At 41.1% G+C, this 22,605-nt stretch overlaps 1 protein-coding gene across 1 annotated transcript in view; it reads left to right on the top strand.

Moving 5' to 3' along the window:
- Positions 1-22,605, top strand: part of PTPRT (protein tyrosine phosphatase receptor type T) — a gene marked incomplete at both ends in the record, with an annotated part of 468,324 nt that overhangs the window by 300,378 nt on the left and 145,341 nt on the right. The window contains 2 exons of the mRNA XM_082325617.1: positions 12,823-13,119; positions 14,459-14,568. Of these exons, the coding sequence (XP_082181743.1) occupies positions 12,823-13,119; positions 14,459-14,568 (407 nt within the window). The remainder of the gene's footprint in view (positions 1-12,822; positions 13,120-14,458; positions 14,569-22,605) is intronic.

Below are 22,605 nucleotides of genomic sequence, written 5' to 3'. Positions count from 1 at the left end.
CCTCACCTCTGTGTGAGCTGCTATGATCGGCACATGGAGAAAGTGAATCCATGTTCCAGGTTCTTAAAGCCTAAATATGAAAACAAGTTGAATGTTACTCTCTTGTATATAGCTTTGACTGCGCAGGAAGTTTGCCTCAGGATATAGGTTAAGGCCCTTTCCATAACCCAGACTGTGAAGCAAAGAGAAAATACCAGGGAGGGTTGGAGGTGGAGCAGGTGGTACGATCCGTTGCCTGAAACTTTCTAGGGTCCTACGTAAGGACCATCTCTTTTGGGCCTGTCAAACTTTGTCATTTTGGCTGAAGATCTTAAAGGTAAGCAAACCTCTGGCATGATGAACACTTTGGAAATCTTCAGCCATTTCCAGGAAGGAGATAAAGGCAGCATAGTTTTTGCTCATGCTTATTCAATTTTTAAGCTTAAGCCTACATCTTCTGGAGGAAGCAACTGATGTATCTCTAAGGCTCACCTTTCCCTTTGGAGTGTGGTCGGGTTTTTTGGGGGTATTGCTGGATTTTTTTTCTTTTTTTCCTCCCGTCAACATGAAAACCCACCACAATCTGTGTAATTGAAGTAGATGAAGTGGAAAAATTGTAGTCCATGTGTAAGCAGTCGAAAGTTCACAGATGGTAACAGCTAAATTTTCAAAAGACTTCAGTTGCTCTAGGTTGCTCTTGTCCTCTCCAAGGTTAAATTTGATACTAGAAGTGAAAGGTTCCTTAATCCTCTAGCGAAAATGGTTTCCCTTTTGTGCTCAGTCAGTCTGGAGGAGAAATCTGCTGGACTTGAACTTAGAGCTGATGAGATGTGTTGGCAGAAGGGAAATGGGACAGTGGATTTAGAGAGGAATTGGGAGAAGAGGGTGGGAAAGATGTAGGGCAGCTGGGCATGAAGAGCAGGAGAGGGAGCTGGGATGTCTTTTAAGGATGAAGGAGGAACATATGAGCAAGGTCTAAGACTAAGACCCAGTGGCTGACAGGGATCAGGAATCCAGTCTGATGAGGAGCTGCACTCCCTGAAGGAGAGTGGATTGGGATGGGCTGGCAACTCGGACTGGAATAAGAAGTCTTAGGAGCAGATGTAGTTGAGGACTTTGAGTATGGAATAAGTGCTGGAGTGGCAAAAAGACTGGGCTGGGTAGGCAGAAGAAACGGTGATAGTGGGTGGGATGGAGCAAGGAAGAATGAAGGAGTAGAGCAGGTGGTTGGTAGAAAATGTTCTCATCCATAACCAGAATGAAGTCTTGTGGTTCTTTTGCTACCCACTGGCACAGATGAAGACATAAATGGCTGCAATCTACTGCTGTCTGCTAGTCAGACCATTACTTAGTTCACTGAATTGCCAGGCTGTTTTGACACTTGCATCTGTTTTACATTGAGCTAAAGATGTTTTGTGTGCTTGGGCGAGGCAGCGCTCCTGTGGGCAAAAATACTATTTCAGTATAGTGGTACATGGCCAAGAGGCACAAAGGTGCTTGGGTGATGTGATGGTCAGGCCTGAACACGTGTATTTGTGTGTGTGTAGCCTCTTACCCTTAAAGGGAGGCTTGGGCTGCCGTAAGACACCAGGATGCTGAGGGGCTTAGGTGGGCTGGTTTTGAGTCCCCTGGTACCACAGCCAAAATTCTCTAGAAGTCCTTGGGCACAGTGCATAGGCACAGGTAACACAACATTCACATTGTGCATGCAGCCTTAATTCTGACTGGACCCAACCTTGATTGCTTCGTTTTGTAGCTGTAATGCTCTTGGATTTTAAGTTTCATAGGAGATTTTCTGAAAATTAAGAGGGAAGAGAAAGCGGTTGTGTTTGTAAATCTTGAGAGAGTAGAGCTGAATGGATGCCAGTTGGAGATCCCTGATGTTTCTAAACTTCTGCTTCTCGAGATAAATTATAACCATCTAGGGAGCAAATGCTGACAGATCCCCGTTAGGAATATTGTTATTTTAATAGCAAAGCAGTAACTATTTTTTCTCTGCCCTTCTTTCTTGCCCTCTGCTCTGAACAGAAGGAAATCATTAACAGTTGGAGGACAACCAACCATCAAACTGACTTTTTCAAAAAGCACTTGTTCTAGGTAGGAATATTAGAGGAAAATGAAATTAGGAACACAGTATTTTCTTTATATAAATTCAGTGGTATATTAAAGGAACAAAAAGTGTGTCTCACCATAAAGGCTGTTACAGCTTGCAGACCTGTGGTGCCAAGCTGTGGCAGTAGTTATTGGAATTCTTCAGTGACATATTAACAGATCTTTTCTTAGAAACTTGTAGCTTTCCTTAACACACTTTCAGCAAATGGATTTCCAATAAGCATCTACCTCCTTTCTCCTCTTTCCATTTCAAAATAAACTCTTCCAGGGCACAGTGGTGCATTTGTGTGGAAATGGCTTTGCTGAAAAATTGAAAGGCAGGATCTGGATCAGTTCCCTGCATGAGCTTTGCAATATCCCTGAAAAGTGTCGTGATCTGTATTTGGCGCCCAGAGCATTGCTTAAGCTAGTGAGGGGAAAACTAATCTCTTGCGCTTTCATTGGCAGCACTGTCTCATAGACTGATCCTAATGGGCTGGAAATGAGCTCAGCTGCCTAATTCTGTTAAAAACATAGGCTTTTTTTCACACATGAATGCTCATCTACTTCCTTCTAGCTTTGTTGTTAAAGCCATGGCAGCAAAGAATCAAGCTATAGTTGCTGAAAACAAAACACACTGCTTTCTTTCCACTTTAGTTCTTTTTCTTTTATATGTATATATATATATGCAGTAAGAAATGGCCAGTGCAAGAGATTTAATTCACCCAGAAAAAAACATTCTATAGTATAAAGATCTTGATGTGCACAAACGAGACTTTCCCTAACTTTTAGGGCATGACTAACTTGCTCATTAGTGTTGTAATTTTAAGTAGTGCCATAAACCTTGTTTCACTGTCTATGTTTCAGAACCTAAAGATGAGGGCAGTGCACCCCCAGAACCAGATGTGGCTCTCTGCAATCCAGCTTCACTTCAGCTGTGATCCATGTGCAAACAGACAGCCCAAGATCTTCCACTGGCTGGCTCGGTTTTATGTCAGAGTTATTGCTTGTAGTAACACAGAGCTCTTTGGTCACAGTAAATCAAATTTGCTAGCTAGTGGAAGACCAGTTCCCTGCTGCTACTTATGAGAGATGAAGAAAGTAAGCAGAGCTGTAAATCTGCCTCTACATTTCCATGTGCCTGTAAATGAGGACATGACCATTTTCTGTCATATAGACAGTCCATTGCTACGCCTATACCTTTAGGTCCATTAGAGCTGACCTTCCTGTACTCATTAAAACCAGAGCTCAGGCTTTAGTTCCAAGATAAATACATCATTAGTACAGGACTTTGTAGGGAAGCTTAAAAACTGAACACCAACACGCTTTGCATGGATATCGGTCTTCATTACGCCCTTCATCACGTCCTTCATCTTTTTCCCTTCTGAAGACTGCTTGAAGAAAGTTTCCTCGTGGCAGACTCTAGTTTCATTCTCTGAGGGAGCTACAGATGTTCCTCAGGCAGAACTGGCCGTGTGGCGGGAGGATGTGTGCCTGCCTGTGGCCCTGTGCACAAGTTCATGCAGTGATGTCCCTTGGAAGTGACTTCCGTGACTGTTCCTTAAATTGTGCTAATACTCTTGTAAAACTGTAGCTGACTGCTAATCGCTTCCTTTGCTATGCAAATGAGCTGAGAGGCAGTTTAAAGGATGTGTCCAGGCCTGCACAGCAAATAGGGATCAGGGAATGGGAAGTTACAGCTTTCTGTTAGAAGATAGTATTGAGCAAAAGAGAGCAGCAATAATTTGATAATCTTTGGGGAACAATCCTACTTCTTGAGGGTCTGTTTGTGGGTTTGAGGGCTTTTTTGTTTGTTTTTTTTAAACGATAAACCCAGAAGTTCCTCAAAGTTTATGAAGCAAGTGATCTGAAGTTCTCCCGGATAAAATCGGCAGTTCACCAATTCCTTAGCCTCCTTGCAGAGGAACAGAGCCTTGGCTGCTGCAGATTGATGTCTCCTGCAGTGCTGGGCATGGAACAGTGAGCAAACCCTGAGCATGTCTGATACTAGAAACCTGTAGTCGTACAGTGGGGCCATGAGATGACAGGTATTAGGAAGAATTTGGAATTGTTTAGAATTGAGTCATTTTCTGAGCAGGCAATTAATCCAGTTGCATTTTAAAAAAACGAAGGTTGCTGAGTTTAAAAAGGTATACTTGGGCTAAAAGACAGACTTGGATTTCAATGAGACTTTTAAAAATGTGTGTTGGGGGGTATTAACAAGGCTGCTGTAATCCTGACACTATGGCCTGTATGTTCAGATTACACTAAGAGTCCTAGCTGGGTTAGAAGCTACACTCTCTTTATAGGCTTGACAGTGTTTCTGAAGAACTGGTTTATCTGTATTTTCTCATACATAATGCCTGTATTGAAATCCTTCAAGAGTATTTTCTTAGTGGCACGGGGGTCAGATATAAATGGTCTTAAAGAAGTGCTGGTCCTGCCCCTCACACTCTGCTCTTCTCACATTTTCCTCTGGCATAAAGTTATTCTGCTTTATTTTTGTTTGAGTCAAAAGTGCAACCATATCCTAGGAAAAGGGCGATTGTTGGGCTAAATGCAGTGCATTGATTTTGTTCAGAGCAAACTTTTATCTGTCCTCCACTATCCCAAAGAGTGTCTATAGCATTTTGAAATGAACATTTGTTCAAATATGTACATTCACATAACAGCTAACCATCCATGGCATTAATGGCGTTGCATTGCTGACTTCAACACCCTAGTGGAGGGAAGACATGAGCATGAAATTAGAGCAGCTGGCCATAAATTGTATCTAGACCATTTCTAAAAATGTGTTTCTGGAATATATTCCAACCCGTACTCAGCTGCAGGAATTTGAAAGGCTCTTGGTCTAGTTAAGGGAATAACTGGGAGAAGAAACTGGTTGACATAGAGTTACAGTCTCTGTCTTTTCCACTACCTGCCCTTCTAACCACCCGCTCCTGAGGACTCCCCATTTGTCTAACCTTATTATTACGGTTGTGACATATTCTGCTTTGCTCTAACTAATTATCCAATTTTAGCATGCTTAGCAATTGAAAATGTTGAGGTTTTTTTTTTTCTTCTGCCAATATGGCATGCTGTAGAGAGAAAATCCCTTTAGATGTCATCAGGTACAGAGAATCAGCTAGTCCCCATCCCACAGAGATTCCTCATGTATGACTGCCCATCGCTGGTGAAAGAGGGGGTCGCTGCTGCTCCTGAATCTTGAGAAAAATGGACAAGCCTCAAGTGTTTTAGGGCAAGTAGGATATTTCAATAGTGCCCACAAAGCCAATGTTTTGTCAACTGGTAGCTCCTTCTGTTAGATCTAGAAGTTAAACTGGAAATTTTAACTTTTTTTAGCTTAAGACAGGCTTCCAAAAGAACATAGAGAATTTATCTTGCAGATTGCACAGACATAAAAGGAAGGCACAGTTACAAATGAAGGAAAGCCTATCTGCAAGAGTAATGCTTTTCTCTCTGCTGCTCAGAATAATGCAACAGACCCATAGCTGTGTAGAGGAAGCCTCTCTCTTACCTACTATTTTGCTTACCTTATTTATTTTTATGGAGATAATTTATGTTTTGTCAGGAACTAGCTTATATGTTATTCTAATCTCTTCCACTTATTCCATTTGAAGGTAACAGCAGAAGTACACAGAGGACGAGGTAATAAAAATAAATGCACATGCGCGATAGTGAAACAAATAGTTAAAATAAATATTTTATTTATACATAATAAAATAAATTTGTAAAAAACACACATTTTAGTTTTGTTTGACAAAAACCAAGTGGTTTACCTGCTTTGTAATCTCACTTTCATTAGCATATTTAATTATGCTTTTGTATTTAATCATCAAAATGCTCAATAACGTACATTTTGTTCTCAGCCATGGAATACCACTGCTATGCGTATCCGTGATAGATTGTTTTAATAAAACCAGTAATTACCCTTTATTGTTGTTTTAAATTATTATTTTTAAGTTTGTTAGGGAACAATAATTTTAGGTATAAGAGGGAAGAAAGCTTTCATTTTACCATTTCATAATATAATGGAAAAAAACCATCCATTTAAACAGATGCTAATAAACCTTTTTTAAAAAGCAGTGCTTAATTATCTTGAAGTTGTTTACAAGTGAAGATTTGGCAGCTCCGCTCTGGATGTGAGCTGGAGCAAGCACAGGTAGGTAGTGCTGTGGCAGGCGTCGGTAGCGGGCGGCGCTGGCGGGTTGTGCTCCTGCTCTCCGGTGCTTTGCTTTTCGTGCGACCTTGGGCACGTGCCAGCCCGTGGACTTTGAGTCTGTGAGCGCGACAGGCACGCTTTGTAACACAGAAAGGTCTGCCCAGTTTCCCAAACATCTGATAGATCCGGGCTCAGTTTAAAGGCATTTGGGTTAATTTTTCCTTTTTTTTTTTTTTTTTTTGTTTTGTTTTGTTTTGTTTTGTTTTGTTTTGTTTTGTTTAACAAGCTTGAACTGTGAGGTCAGAGGTTGTTTAATGGGTTTTGTAATGTATCAAATATTTTCGCTTTTTTTTTTTTTTAAATCTTGGGTTTCTTTCAGGGCAGAATTCAAAGTAAAATTTGCAACTGAAACAAAACCAGATCAATCAAAAAATGAAGAAGATGTGCTGTGAACTGAAGTAAAATGATCATGTTAACTGTTGAGAGAGCTCAGTCCCTGGCTTATCGAAGCACATACTCCATTATCTAACTTATTTCATCTTTCTTTTGTAATAGATTCATCTGTGTGGCAGGGCTCCTCCTTCTTCATTGCTCAGAGATTGCCATAAAATAGCCTATTTTAGTTCCTCAGCTGTAATGACATCTATTTCTTTGTGTTATGACTTGGGGTTTAGTTGATTGTAGCTATCTCAACAAACAGGTTGTGTGTTCTGTGGTGATTTTATTGTATCAGTCTCACTCCTTTTTTCCTCTTTTCTCTGTTGCAAGTCTTCTCTCAGAACATGCATTTCTGTATAATTGCCTGCTTTCAGCTTTGTCTGCACTGTCGTTGGACCGGTGATGGTATCCAAACTGGTTTAAAAAAAAAATAAACATTAGATCCAAGTATTAGAGAGATGTTATTTCTGCAGAAAAGGGCAAAGCCAAAACACTTTTGTAGTATTGAAAGACTAATGAACTCTGTTTAATCAGTGTTTTTATCTGTCTTGTCTGAAAAGGCATTTATACCACATTCAGGCTCGGAAGGCATTGAAATATGATGGGCAGCAGCTGCGTGAGTTGTGACGCTCAGCAAAGGAACTCTGTCACAGAACGACATGCTGCACGTCAGGGGGGGACAGAGCTGTCCGTCATTCTGAAGTGTCCACGTATGGGACATTGATACGGAAGGTGTTTATAGAACAACTCACCTGTCAGGATCTCTTTGAAGAGCTGAACAGCACGCGCTGTAGAGCTGGTTGTTTTATCCTGAACCATCACACAGACTTGAATTGTGCATTTAAGGCAAACCACTCGAATCCTTTTTCTCTGTTTATCTTGCTGTGTTTTCTGATAGTAGGTATGTTTCCTCGGACTTGTTTCATCCTGTGGAAATTTAAGGAGGAAGAGGAGGAATAGGGAATAAAAGCGAGATAGAGAAGGGTTCAGCTCTAATCTGATACCTGGAGTGAAATCATTGTCAGACAACTTACCGTTCGGTTTTCCATCTGTAGAACAAGAACAATGTCTTTGAAAAACACAAAGGAAACACCCTAACCGCTGATTCACCGTCAGTAGGAGTTTTGTTGCTGTTGCATGAAAAGTGGCCACTGTCTCAAGTTATTGTGGGAGTGAAATACCCTATGAAGTTCTCAACCATTCTGTGATACTACCAAATTTGTATTTTGTAAATTAAAATGAATTTAAATATTTTCTGGGCTACAGAGAGAGGTCATACCATGGTGGTAGTTGGGAGAACACAAGTTTTGGTCTTTGATCAGCTATCAGCGCACCCAGGCTTCTCCTAGTCTCCTCGCAGTCTGCCTAGGAGGAAGGGATGGGGACCTTACTGGGGTGCCCAGATGTTGGTTGGCCTGCTCTGGTTGGAGTGACTGGCTGACGACTCAGGTGTGGGTGTGCTGAGGGGAAGGCAGGAATCAGACTCTCACCTATTTTCCTTCTCTTTCTGTATCAGAAGACATCAGTTCAGGACTCACAGAAAGATGCTGTCGCGCTCATTTTTCTTCCCTTTGTGCCTTCTCGGTCTCTGTAACCTACTGCTGGGAAACAGAATTTAATCACTGGACACCTGCATTGCTAATAAACTCTGTCTCCTGCTCTCCACAGGGTCAGGAGACATGGGCATGGGGCCTCAGACAAGTATGGACATCTTCCGCTCAATGTCATGTCTTTACTGACAGCAACAATTTCTTGCAATTAGGCTCCTGCAGCAGGTCATTAACCTGGGGGCAACAGCCGCTTGTCTCTATTTAACTTCACTGCTCAACTTGAGCTTCATGTTCAAACCCCAGTGTTTCACCGTTGCTTCCTTTCCTCTCTGTTCTTCTTTTGATTGAGGGGTATAAAGCAGAGACAATTGTTATTAATAATCTAAATCAACCTTTGCCTTTCTACACCTCACCTTCAGCAAGAAGACTACAGTGAACAAAATGAGCTCTGTAACACTCAATAAGAGCAAAACCAGCCATAAAAGTCAACTTTTCTGTAAAATTGTGATAGCAGAAAATGCAGCCTCTGAATATTGCAGGTCACCATTAGGCCAAAAATGTCTGCTTACCTGGACTAAGGACTCAGAGCACAGCTGAAGGATCACTGGGAGAATTTGTTTCCGTTTGGGCTGCTTGTACATCGTAAGTGCTTCAGAAAGGTTCCTGGCCTGCTGAGTGCCATCTCCAGGAAAGCAGGGCTCCATCACACGTAACGGTGACTTGGGAAGACAAACGCCATCACTTTGAACGTCCCCCCCTTTCTTCTTCTTCGCCCAGCTTTATATGCTGAGCACGGCGTCATATGGTGTGAGATATCCCTTTAGTCAGTTGGGGTCAGCTGTCGCAGCCGGGTCCCCTCCCAGCTGAGAAGTGCAGTGGGGTGAGAAGCAGAAAAGGCCTTGACTCTGTGTAAGCACTGCTCAGCAATAATGAAAAAATCCTGATGTTATCAACACTGTTTCCAGCACAAATCCAAACCGTAGCCCTATACTAGATACTAGGAAGAAAATTATCTCTACCCCAGCCAAAACCAGCACAAGAGCTCAACCAGCCTGAAATAAAAGTACAGCATTTGCACAGTGAAATCCCAGAGACTGGAATTATATTTGCATGGGTTCAAGACTAGTTTTAATAGATCAGTGTAGCAGCTGTTTCGTTGCTCCTGCCTCTTAAGAATTCTCTTTGTTTTTTCCAAGGTCTGAGGACACTTAGAAAATTTTACTTTGGTTTATGCAGATTACACTAATGTCTTTTTATATATGATCTCTAAGTATTCAAATTGGGCCAGTCTGTTTCTGTCTTGCTTTGGTAGGTATTTTTGTACAGGTGAAGCTGAGATACATATTGGCAGCTTTTCTTACACTAGCTAAGTGCAAGGTTAATAGTTTTCAGGTTTTCTCTTGCGTTATTTGGAAGCTGTAATTCCAAGAATACAAAAATTGAGTTTGTCCAGTTTCAAATATTCACCACTACTAGGGGATTAGAGGTCAATTATAAACATTTTTAGCTTTCTTGTTTCTTTTGGGGGAAAACAAGTCATTAGAACATAATGAAAAATGGGCAATGTTAGACAGTAGGGTCCCAGGGATAGGTACTACAGACCTTTTGAGACTGTATCCTTAACAAAGCTAAAATGTGGAAGGAATTAAATGGAGAAGGTAGTAGGACCACTGTCCTTTAAAAACGACAGTACAAAATCTCATCTTTGAAAATGAGTTTCAATGGCTTATGCTGCAGAGGAAATCAGTGTGGCAACAGGAAAACATTGTCAAAATTACATAGTCTCAGTTTTCAGAAAAAGGAGATTGAAACTGAGAGACGGGAGCCAGAGAGAATATAAAGGTTTCCAGGTCCAGCTTCTGTTTGTCAATTTAATTCCAGTTTGGTTTCTTCCTCTCTGAACATAGTTTAAATATTTTTACTTACTTAATTATCCCCCCTTTGCTCAAAAATCTAGAAGGCCATTAGATGTCAAGTCTCTGCCCCTGCTGTCAGAGACTCCTCAGGCTATGGGTATTCCTGAAACCCGCATCCCCTTCCTCATTCGCTATGAACTACAGCGTCATGATCTCATTTTTTCACTGAAAAATCTCACAATTTAGGATTATCAGCCTTGGGAGAATGTGGTATATTCTGTGATTGTGCAGTGGGGTCTGGACTATGTTTGGAATCTGTATTTTAGTTTCTCACTTGGTAACTTAAAGTCATCTGTGGTTAATAGGCCGGTTACTCTATTGAAAAGATTGTGTTGAAAAACTAAAGATGTATCTTGGAGCATCTACGGTAAAATTTTGAGTAGAATTAGAAACTGGTTGATACAAGGCAGCTTCCAAGACTTACGGTTTTGGGTAAGAACGGAAAGGGCAAATGGGAACAAGATGAGAAAGCAAGCTAATAAATGCAGGTAATCTCCCATAGTCCAGGTTTTGGACATACAACTTGGTGAGATGATGCTGAATCAGAGTTGTTCCTTACCCACTGATAAAGTCAGCACATCTGACACGAATAAACCAACCACCCTCTAATTACCCATTCATTCCATAACATGACTGACTTAAAGAAAATAACTGTAACTTGAAAAAAACAGTATAGCATTTATATGGAGGTTAATTGCCATCTTCAGCTGCCTCGGTGTCTTGGCATGAAGTGTTTTTGCCGTGTCTCAGCCGCATTCTGGGTTGGGGTCTGGAGTTGGTTACTTGGTGTAGCGGAGAGTTCAGAGGGACAAGCATCTGCTTTTGGTTTTCTTTCCTTTCAGTGCATCTTGGAGCAAGGCTTGGGCTTACCTTTACATTTTCAGAGGCTGAAAGATTTCACAGAACTCGTTCACCATACTTATGTATACAGTTCATCTACAGAGATGTTCTTTTCATGGGTTTATAGTAAAGAAATGATTATCACCTAATGCTAAGTAGATATGCGTATATTTATGCATACAAACTTTCTGATTTCTAAATATTTTTTTTATTGGACACACACAGTACTGAAGAATCTCATTTAAGAGGTGTTTTCTGGATACTAAGGGAGTGACGTGACTTACATGGAATCCTAAACCAGTTGCTAGCTTTAGACCCCTGGTCTTTTAATATCCATCGTATTTCAAAAGTGTCTGCATGTGTGTCTGTATCTATATAAAGATTCAGAATAGTGTTCATTTCAGAAGTAGCTATTTTCCCATTGCCAGTCGCTAGGGTTTTTTTAGAAGTAATACAGAATATGCTGCTTGTTACAGTGTGTTTTCTGCTTATGCATTAGTAGATTGAAGTCAGTATGGCTGGTGCATGCTTTACTTTCAAGAATTACTAGAAGGCTTTTTCTCCACTTTAATTATCTTTCCAAGAAGTGTAACTAGTATTTGGGAGTCCTTGTGACTTTTTTTGTTTCCATGAAAATGTTCTGTTCCTTTCATAGGTTGAAGTCGTGAGAGAACATGAGAAGTGGGCGAGACACTAAATTGTGCTATAAATCAAGAAACTCTGTGTGAAAATATGTATTTTTTTAATTACCTTGCTTAGATATATATTGAGCAAAGAAGCAAATGAGCTATAAAAGTTGAAGAAATGTCAGATAAACAAACTATGACATGTGTAGTAGTATTGCCATCTGACATATCTCAAACACTGATTTTACTCACTCATCCCTCATTCTTTATATCTGCATGTCTAGTGGTGCATGCATTTATATTTTATATAAAGGGCAGAGCCTGTAGTCAGAACATTTGAGTTATGCTGTTAAAAATAAATTAAGGAACAGCAGGTGAAAATGATTCCTACACATGAATATTCAAACTGTACCTCAGTCAGATACTGTAGAAAGAATAATAAAGAGCAATGAAACTTTGATGGGGCCAAGGCGTTGATATGATATGAAATAAAAGTTTTATTGGCATGAGGTTGAGATGACTCAGAAAACTTACTCAAGGAGTAGCATGATCTGCTCGTATGCCCCATTGCCAAAACAGTCAAGAGTTTAAAAAATTGGGGCAGGCAGTAGCACTGGGATGTTGAAGTCTAACAGTCAGGCTCTTAAGCTTGATTCTTACACTCTTGTGCTTTAGTCTCTGAGCAGAATGGGTTTAGGGTCAGCAGGAGGGTGTAGGTACCTATCAGGTTAGGTACCTAACTTGAAGGCTGAGAGACTTGAGTTGGTTTCTACTCTGGCAGCCATTTCCTGTGTATTTACATCACTTAAGGCAGGACTCACCAAGGTATTTAGGCACTTCAAGACTTCAAGTATACCATCAACTACTTTTTTTTTTGTTGTTGTTGAGGAGTAAGGAAGAAAGTGTGACTTTCACACTACTAAACTGACGGGAATCATGCTGCCATTGCTGGATTCTGTGAGGTTTCACAAGAATTGGGAGCATGACCACTGCTCAGGGCCCTATGATGGGGGATTTTTCAGGGAAAAATGGGGAGCTAGAATACATTTGTGGAGCGGACATTAATTTCCGTATCACTTTTGCATTGTAAAGACAAGAACATTCAGAACTGTGAAGTAGTTAGATACTCTGGCAATATGGAAGGAAGCCTGTTGATGGATGACTGGTTTCTTTTGATGTCAACTTTTTTTTTCTTTTCTTCTTTGCTTGCTTCACAGATCCTGTCCATGGACCGCAAAACGTAGAAGTTGTTGATATTCGCTCCCGGCAGCTGACGTTGCAGTGGGAGCCCTTTGGTTATGCAGTGACCCGCTGCCACAGCTACAATCTCACAGTCCAGTACCAGTATGTGTTTAACCAGCAAAAATTTGAGGCGGAGGAACTCATCCAAACTTCTTCCCACTACACCTTGCGAGGTCTTCGGCCCTTCATGACCATTAGACTGAGGTTAGCCCTCTCTAACCCGGAGGGCAAAATGGAAAGTGAGGAGTTGGTTGTGCAGACTGAGGAAGATGGTGAGTTATGTTTGGTTTGCTTGCTTGCTTGGTTTTGGGGGTACGACTAATATTTTCAAGTTGTAAATAACAATATAATCCTTTCTCCCATGAGGACTTATAAATGGCTTCTCTGGACAGTGTGTGTGTTATGCAAGTAAAATTTGTAGGTGTAAGTAATTTCTGTTTCACAGCCATGTTCTTGAAAGGGCAGGGCTCCCTGAAGTGCTTGGAAATGACAAGCGCCAGTCTGAGCAGTTACCCAACAGTAATAGGTTTAATTCTGTAGAAGTCATGTTCTGAGCTACCCAGGACCCACAGAGCAGCTTCCTTTATCATATGGGCAAATGTAATCCTGGCATTTGTTGTTTTTCCTTGCGCCTTCACATCACTGTCCCTAAAAGAAATATAATGTCTTCCTTTCCAGAGTGTATCGTATTCTCAATGCTGGTCTTCTGGAGGGTGCGTTATATATAAATCTCAGAAGCTAAATTAATTTGGTGCTAACTCTTCCGTTCTTGATACAAAAGAACTGTTTTCCAGAAGTGCTGATGGAAAGCTTAAAGCGTTATTATCCCATCTGAGCTATTTCAGACCAAGGACTCTAATAGACTACAAGCCCCCATTCTGTCTAATGTGTTAAAAAAGAAGTGTTCTTCCTCTGCCAGAGCTGTAAGGAGTTGCCGTCCTGAGTTTCTCTCAGCTGAAAGTGGCTCTTGCAGTCCAGTATATCATATGGGGGGACGTAAGAAGATGGCAGATCTTTCAGAAAAATGAACAGGGGTTGTATTGGGCAAGCTTGGGAGTGCATTTAGTTAGTTATCTTCCACAGCATAAAATTTTGCTTGAGTAGGTGGATTTTTTTAGCTGGCCTTGTAGCCATAATGAAATATAAATCTTACATTGTTATAAGGAAGTCAGTCTTTCATATTGATAAAAGTGCACAGCCCAGTAGCATCTTTATGCCAAGGTGCAGTCTGGCTGTTTAGGTGGATGGAGCTTTGCTGTTGTGTGGGCAGAGGAGGACAAATTAAATTATCTGCTGGTGCTGTGCTGGAATAAGGACGTATGGAAATGAGCTATATATTGTCATGGATTCTGATTTTATTTATCACTTAGTAGTTAGATTAAGGTATTCTTATTTGAACCAAAGGTTGAGAATAGGCTTTTCGTATTGATAGTACCTTGGTAATGGTTGTGCCTTGAGGTTGTTGGGGTTTTTTTATTATGTTATTTTTATTTTTTTTATTTTCAGCTCTGAACTTCCTGTCTGATGGCCTCTTGGTGTCTTCTGATGTGTGTGCAACTGGAGGTGGTAGTAACTTCTAACATAGTTTGGGGTTTTTTTTTCTCCCCGTAGTTCCTGGGCCTGTTCCCTTGGAATCCATCCAGGGAGGACCTTTTGAAGAGAAGATCTATGTTCAGTGGAAGCCTCCAAATGAGACAAATGGCATCATTACACTCTATGAGGTGAGGAGAACAGATTGTTGTCAAGGAATACGTGCCACAGGGCCCTTTTCATATGTGTTTAAGCCAATCTTGAGCTCTGAGAGATTTCAGCAGGTGCTAGAAGAAGCCTGATTAAAATAGATAAGAATCTTCAAGATAGTCTGCTGCTGTCACTGAAAAAGTTTTCCAGTTCAAAAAAGAGAAGAGATTTCTTCACCAATATTTGTGGCAACATGAGAGCCATAGATTCCCCCATGTCTCAAGTGTTCAATTCCTGCCCTTTTTCTTCTGCAGTATTTCCAAAGTCTGTTTTCTTTCCTTTTTCTCTTGAGGTAAACTTCTGCTAGGTTTTATACCTAAATACTGCAACTAATTCCTCTCTGCCTTTCCAATAGTCATAACATTTCCTGGCAATCTCAGCAGAATATAGCCATTAAGTCTTATCTTATAGTGTTCTTATTGAATCTTTCAATGATAGATCTATCTAGCCCAACCACTTTCCCTGCTGCCAAACAAAATATACAGCAGGTTATGGGGTGATCACTGACCATCCTATACTGGATGAAAAAAAAAAATTAAATGTGATTCTGGAGTGTACCAGAGGAGATGTTCCTTGTTAAGGTAAGAAAGCGTTACTGTTGTCATGTGCTTCTGGTGAGACTGTATCCATGTCGTGTATACCCAAATATGCAGAAAAGAAATATAAAAGGAGGACTGCTTTAGAGGATCGTGTAAAATGAGAGGCAGTCCTACAAGAAAAGGTAAAGGCACTTTTATTAAAGAGCGGAAAGCAATGCACCAGTGCTGGCTGAGCATTTTTCAGTTTACAGGTTCAGCATTTACCACAGTAAGATTAGAAAAAGTGAAAAAAAATTTTGCTTTTATGGGTAAAAATCCTCACAGTGGAATTGTGCAGCATGGTCTGATACAGAGGGGCAACAACTCCTTTTTTGCTTTCTCTTTTATGCTGGGTGAATGTACAAACTCATTTTGGAAAAGGCATGGGTGCATGAAGCAACTCGACCGTCACCAGTGAGGTTCTGCTCCTTTCCACTTCCCATCCAGCTTCTGTTTGCAACAGCATGTCTTATAACATGTCACTCCTAGATCTCCTTGCTAACACTGGCTGTCTCTAACAGTGACGGTCAAACGGAAGAATCAAGCCGGTTTAACATCAATGAGCTCTTACACTACAGCATGAGCAAGACATGGCAACTTGCTCCTGGGCTTAAATGTAATTGCACTTGTAGGTCTTCCCTCCAGCTGGCTCACAAAGGGTAGATTGAATGTGATAGAGCAAGACTAAATAAATGAATAGAAGTTCCTCTTGGTAGTTTTGTGTCATTTCAGCCAGGCGATAATCCTTGACTAAGTAAGGAGTCATTTTTTGTTGGTCACTGTTGAGACACTTGTGGAAATCCGTGCAGGTTGCATATCACCTGTCTGTACTAGACCAGAACTAACCCTTGCAATTCCATGTTTTCTGAAGGTGTACTACAGGCTATCCTGTGTCTGTGTAAGGAATTACGCAATAAAGCTGTCTGTATTTTTAAGGTATAAATAGAGTAGAATAGAATCAGTTGCAAATTTATTATTTTTCTGGCAACACAGGTGACCTATAATGGAACACATTTAAAATAATCCAAGTCAAATGATGCAAAAATAACTTGTTTTAATTTTTAAAGAGGCAGTTTCCTACTAAAATATTGCCTTGGGCCTAGCTCATTGAAAGGACTTCAGCAATCTGCGTAGCTTTTCTGGCTGAGCAGCTGCATAGAGATACTTTAATGCCTCCAGGGTAGCGATGCATCATGACGGTGCCTTTGCCCCTCAAGTCATATCATTGCTCGAGTCTCAGTGGAGGCACAAACAAATTTTTCTTTTCTGATAATGACTTCGTGCATATTTGGCAGCTAAAGCCAAAGAGAAGTCAAGGTGAATTCAAACTCTTCCTTCTTTTCCTCCTCCCCCTCATCTCCCAAAGGATGAAAATCCAAGTGCTAAAAACCAGGAGAACCAGAGAGCCTGAAGGTTGTCGTGAATGAAAATGTCTCCCTTTCCTCTCCCTTCTTACATGTGAAAATTCATACAGCACATTCCCATTCTTCATGGCACCCTGAGACAAGTTCATCAGCTGGAGATAAAAATACAGATGAGCAGTTACACGTCACCTGGAGAGATGGCCAGAGCGTTCTCAGGGTAGTTGTCAGGCTGTTGAGTCTGTATCACAGGCAAATATTAGTGCCTGGTCCAAGCGAAAGGAGATCCTGGTTTTGAAATTGCTCAGTAAATAAAGAACAGGCCTTTGCACCGAAGCACCTCATCCTGCTGCCTGCAGTTGAAGTTTAATCTTCCTAAAAATACAGAGAAACATCCAGTATGGTCCAGGTAGTTGCATCCTTTGTATTGCTTGCTTAATCCCTAGCCCACTAGAGATACTTAAACCTGCACCTTTGTCTCTACTGGTATTATTTTAAGATTTCATGCCATGTGTCTAGGACCAAAGTAATTCCTCAGTAGTAATGACCTCCGAAGTGTTGTTTTAGACAGGGTTCAGCCATTTTTCAGTATCATCATGGCTTTACACTGCTTTAACAGGGTTCGGCTGACCTATTGGTTAAAGAGGAAGAAAAAGCTAGCGGTTAGTCTCTGATCGGTTTTCAGTTCTTTCAGATGTCTGTGGCCTACCGTACCGATCCAGATACAAGCAGAAGGCTCTAATGACAACAGAAGCAAAAAGGTCAAACTCTGAACTTGTGCGGCCGCTACTCTAACGAGGCCTCGGTAGGGAGCACCGTTCTTGAAGCCCAGCGCCAGCAATGCTGCTCTGTCACCAGGAGGAGCCGGGAGGCTCAGCGCTGTGCTAGCACATTTGCAGCTATCTAGAAAGACTGCAATTTTGTTGCTGCCATTAGGGAGAAACAAACCCAAGAACCCACCAACATTTATTAAAAAAAAAATTCCCTGCAAAGTACAAATCAAGAAATATCACTTTATGATTTTGAGCTAGTGGTGTCAAGTTCTGCATTACACCTGGAAGTAACTGGCTAGATTCACACGTAGCTATCGTGCAAGTGACGGTCTCTCAAACTCCCTTGGGCACAAACCCTTCTAATAAAAACAAATAAAAAAATCTCCTCCTCCTCCTCCTAAGTAATAGTTCCTTCCTTACCATCGGCTTCAAGATCTGATTCATTGTATCTGGATACTGTATTTTCTCTCTAGTTCTGTTAAAAAATTTTGTTTGTAAGCTTCTAAAATGCTTCCAAATAAACACACTATCTATTCTACTTACATCGCACTTGCTTTTGCTTGGGACAGATTTTCTTCTCAGATCCCTAATCATTCTTGCAGTTCCCTGCCAGGCAGACTTCCACATCGCACAAATTGCTGTTGCAGTTTGCCTGCGCACTGCTTACATGCCAACTGGGCTGAAATTCAGCAGCGCAACCTTCAGCAAGTCATTTGGCAGCCAGCATCACTAATTTCATAATGACTGAATACTTCTAAAGAGCCTAAACAAAATGGAAGGACCTTAAAGAACCTTTTTGATTCATGCAAGTCTCTTCTGAGTCTTATCCTTCAAAATGCTATTGTAGTCTTGTAATAAAGGTGGCAATAGCCTTGCATTTAAAACTGGTTTAAAACCCCCCTGCGTTCAGTTGGAGAATTAATCGTTTCACTGGGTACAGCCACAGCTGGATTTTTAAACAAAGGAACCTTCTAGATCCCCAAATCAGTATGTAATTGCAGTCGGTTTCTAGGGAGCAGAAACCTCTTGTTCAAGGGAACTTGGAAAGCTCCGGGAATTGCAAGTCAGTTAATCAGTATGCTGAAAAGATTAGGATATGAGCCGTGTAGAAAGCAAGTGATGGTACAGTTCATTCTGGGGGTGTTAGGGGAGCACAGCAAAGCAGGTAACAGCGCGAGCGTATGCTGAGTTAGGAGGTGTCTGTTGATCTGTCCAGTCTAAGCCGTTAGGGAGATGCATAGGCTGCTGTTGCAAGTAAGCTGTGCAACGGAGAGAAAGCTGAAGAGCTCTAGCTATAGTCAAGTCCCCAGGTAGCTTCGAGGTGTGTAGGTACTTACATGAGACAAGTAGATCAATCTGTGTTCAGAAACACAGCTAAACAGCGATAATGGATTTTGCTGGTACATCGGCTTGGGTAGAATGCTCTACAGAGATGTTTTTGCATGTGACATTCATGAAAGAGGCGTTATTACAGCTGTCTCTTGGAGCGAGCTGTGAGTGGCAGAATCTAATAATATTGTAATAAGTCCCATCCCCGCTTCAGTCTCCTGGCAGACTGAAAGCACCACAACTTGTTGAATTTTTTTTTACTGGCTCTGAAAAGCTGCTACGCTTTAAAATCCCTAATAACCAAATGCTGCTTATTATGCTTATACCGTGTGGGAGTTCAGCTTCAAGGCCTTTGTGTACAAAGACATGCAACAAAGATTTATTTATTTTTTTTTTTTTATCCTAAGTGCGTGTAAAGTCAAACCACCATCAGACAGCAGAAAGACCTATGGTGTCATTGGACTGCAGGAGCAAGCAATCTAATTTAAGGTCATGGACCAGCTTTCACACTTAAATTCTCCTGCTTTTAGATGACATGAGGTTGTCTCAAGTGTTTGTTCCATCATCCACATTGAAGTGCTTCAGCTATACGTGTAGACCCAGATGTTTTGCGCGTAATCTTGAAAATGTGAAGAAACAAAACATTTGTATCTGCATTTCACTGTTCATTTGGGCAGCTGGAAGCTTACGGGTGCACTCAGTAAGCGATGTTGGCTTTCACCTTTGTATATACATTTTTCATGTGTGATCTGTTTCTCAGAATTGTCAGTTTTTAGATTATTTCGCCCTTAAAGAGGAAGAAGAAAAAAACCACTTAGCATTCCTGTCTAAAATATTTGTCGCGTTATTTGGGGGAAGGCATTGTTATAAGGTATTACAATCCTAGAAGCATTTAAAGGGTGGCTACAGTATATTCAGCTCCTTGGCTGGAAAAATGACTCTCAGACTGTTGAAGTCCTTTCAATGAGCCATGCCTAAAGGAAATGTTTAAACCGCAAGCTGTCTTTTTAAACATTGTAAGGTGTAGTCTTGTAATCACTTATGTTCTCCTCTTTATGATTATTAAGTCCCATGTGGGTTGCACATGGGTCTTGGGAAAAATAAGGATGCATTTGCAGCTTCTAACTAGCTAGTTTTCTCAGTCACTGTTTCTGAAATGCTGTAAATCTCTATTTAGATGCCAGGAATAATAATATAAGGGCCTTTCATGCACAATTTCAGCTTTTTAATGGGATGCTTGGAGCCTAGTTCCTCTAATCCCAGTGGATTTGAGTTTAAATTGCACTTCAGAGGTTACAGATCCTCTTAGTTGCCATGTAAAATTGCAGTCTGCCCTTCATCATCTCTCCAGTTGCCAATATGCCATTTCTTCTCGATCACTTCGCTCACTTTTTCTCTGCAGGAGAGGTCGTTACATGGAAACTGCCTCTTGGAGGGTCATGCGTAAGGTCAATATTTGTGGGATGCACTGCCTGCATTTACAATAGGGTGGAAGCAAATTCCTTCCACCTTTGACCCCTGGAAGTGCATACTTATTATAACACAAAGCGTGATTATCTGGTGTGACAGCTATCCACTGCATGGATACGCATGCATTTCTATTCATAGCTCTTTTTAGCTATTCATGAAACCTGACATTTTTAGGATAAAATCTTCCCTGGTGAAAGGTGTAGCAAAAAAAGGCTTCCTGGAAAAGCTGAAAGGGTTGGGAACTAAACTTGACTTAGTCATTTGTTTGTTTATTTAAAGGCTTTTTTTGGTTAAGAGGAGTGAAAAATGGCTCCCACAAGAAGGAAAGCAACAACCACAAAATCTTGCAGCCAATTTATATAAAGCTCTACAGTCGAAATAGTAGAAAAATGACAATTCTCGGAAATTGCCTTCAGTGAGAAGTGGCTCTGAATGTTCCCATGAAAATCAATCATGCTACAGCTTCTCAATTGCATTCTGTGGATGCACGATACTCCTGGGACGAAGCTTTCTCACTTAAGCTCACTAAGTGTGCACTGGAGGAAGTCCATGCTGCACACAGCTGGCTGCTGCATTTAGCTGAACATTAAGAGAACATTAAGGATACACTGTTAAGTGCTCAAAACCCAGGAAATGATCAATTAAGGATTGTATATTCGGTTGTAGCTTTATCACTCTTCTGTACGGGCATTTGACAATGCAGTCTTCAGGCAATTGGATGTTACTCTCTGTTCATCTGCAGCACTGATGTTGTTTTCCTTTGACACTGGATTTATACGGTGTCTTGTACTGCAGTATGTTGTTTGTCCAGAGTCCATGAAAGTCAGTTATACGAAGAATAAGTGTTTTACTGCATCTCTACTATGTTGAATTAGAATTCTTTAATAATCTAAACTAGCAACAAAACTGTGCGGCCGTGTATAATCTGTTTAAGTTTGAAACTCTGTCAGCTCTGTAGTAGGCTGCGTCATCCTCTCAGTTACATGTAAGGAAAGCTGTGCATATATACCCAGCTAAATTAGTCCTGTAGTTAACGGCTTTTTGTACAGAATTGCGCTGGAAGAGGGCTGGGCTGGCTGAAGAGAAATTGCTTATTATATGGTTGCTGACTGTAGTATTTACTGAGCACTAGGTGGACAGTTTGGTGAGATGCTGCCAACGTTCTGGGCCGCACTTAGTCAGGATTCAGGCCAGCATTTGGAAAATGAATCGTGCTGATTGCACAGATTTATTATCTTTTTTTCGGCAATTGAGAAGGGCTGTAAATCGGAGCATTGCTAGCTTTCTTAGCAGGCTGGGATGCCATGCCAGCCACAGACCCTGTTGTTCTCTTTCTGGGACAAGGCAGGGCTGAGTGAGACAGCTTTCCGGTGAAATTTGAGGAGCACAAGGTCACAAGAAATATCTTTTCTTTCAGCCAGGAAAATCCCACGGAGAGCCCTTTTTCCCCTTCCATGCTGTTTAATATGGCTTATAAGCTCCCTGTCAGCCCTAGAATTCTAGTATGTGCTTGAGCGATCCCTCTGCCGTACACAGGGCGTTTAAGGTGGCTTCTCTGATGCTGCAAGAAAAACCTAATTTACTTGTGCACAGTAATACAGAAGCCAACGTATACAGCTGCTGCTCTGGTGAAACAGGATGGCTTTCCTTCCCCTATCACGTTTGGAAACATAAAACGCTGTGGCAGAGCTGAAGTCGGTCAGAGCTGTGTTGATTTAAAGCTGATGTGGGGGATAATAGGAATGCGGCTCTGCTCTGTCTGTCTGTCCGGTACTTCCTAGGGCGATGACTGCCGGCTCTTCGTGCTCCTTGCATCCAAGGAGGGCAGCAGCAGGGAGGGTGCACCGGAGGCAGGCTGGCTGGCTACTCGGGTGCTAAACCCTGTTGAAAAGAGCCCGCTGGATCTTTGTTGCTGTTGTTTCTCTCCATCCTGTCCCAGTTAGTTTAACACAGCCTTAAACTTAGGAAATGTTTAAGTGATTTCCTAATTAGCGATACTTTTCTGAATAAACACCTTAAAGAGCTTTTGAACAAACTTCTTCAAATTAGATAGGATTCTTAATTGTGCGCTACTCACTGTTACTTGCAAGTTATACTTAACTCGGAAGCATTTGTTAATGATGCTCTTTTAAATACTATGGTTTCTGGTAACACCTTGATGAGAAAATGAGAGGGTTTTTTAAGAAAGTCAGATGTCAGGGTTTTTTTAAATGTATGACAACCCCCAGGTAAATAGTATATTTGTGTTATAAATAGTATGAATCAACTGTTTAAAAAAATTGCTTGATCAAGCTTTCCAGAAAGAAAAGCATAATATGGTCCCTTGAGCACAACAATTTCTTTGATTACCTTTTTATTGTTCTTTTGAAGCCAATACACTTGCAGCAATATAAATCCAATGCAAATGAGAAAAGATATTTGGCTACAACAAAACTTTTTTTTTTTTTTAAAGGAAGGAACTGAATTATTTTAGTGTGCTTGTTGGGCTCTTTCCAAGCCAAACTAAG

This window comes from Platalea leucorodia (genome assembly GCF_965183815.1).
Source record: "Platalea leucorodia genome assembly, chromosome: 13".
NCBI lineage: Eukaryota > Metazoa > Chordata > Aves > Pelecaniformes > Threskiornithidae > Platalea > Platalea leucorodia.
Note: the sequence above shows the minus strand (reverse complement) of the source record. Positions and strands in the feature narration are given on the sequence as shown.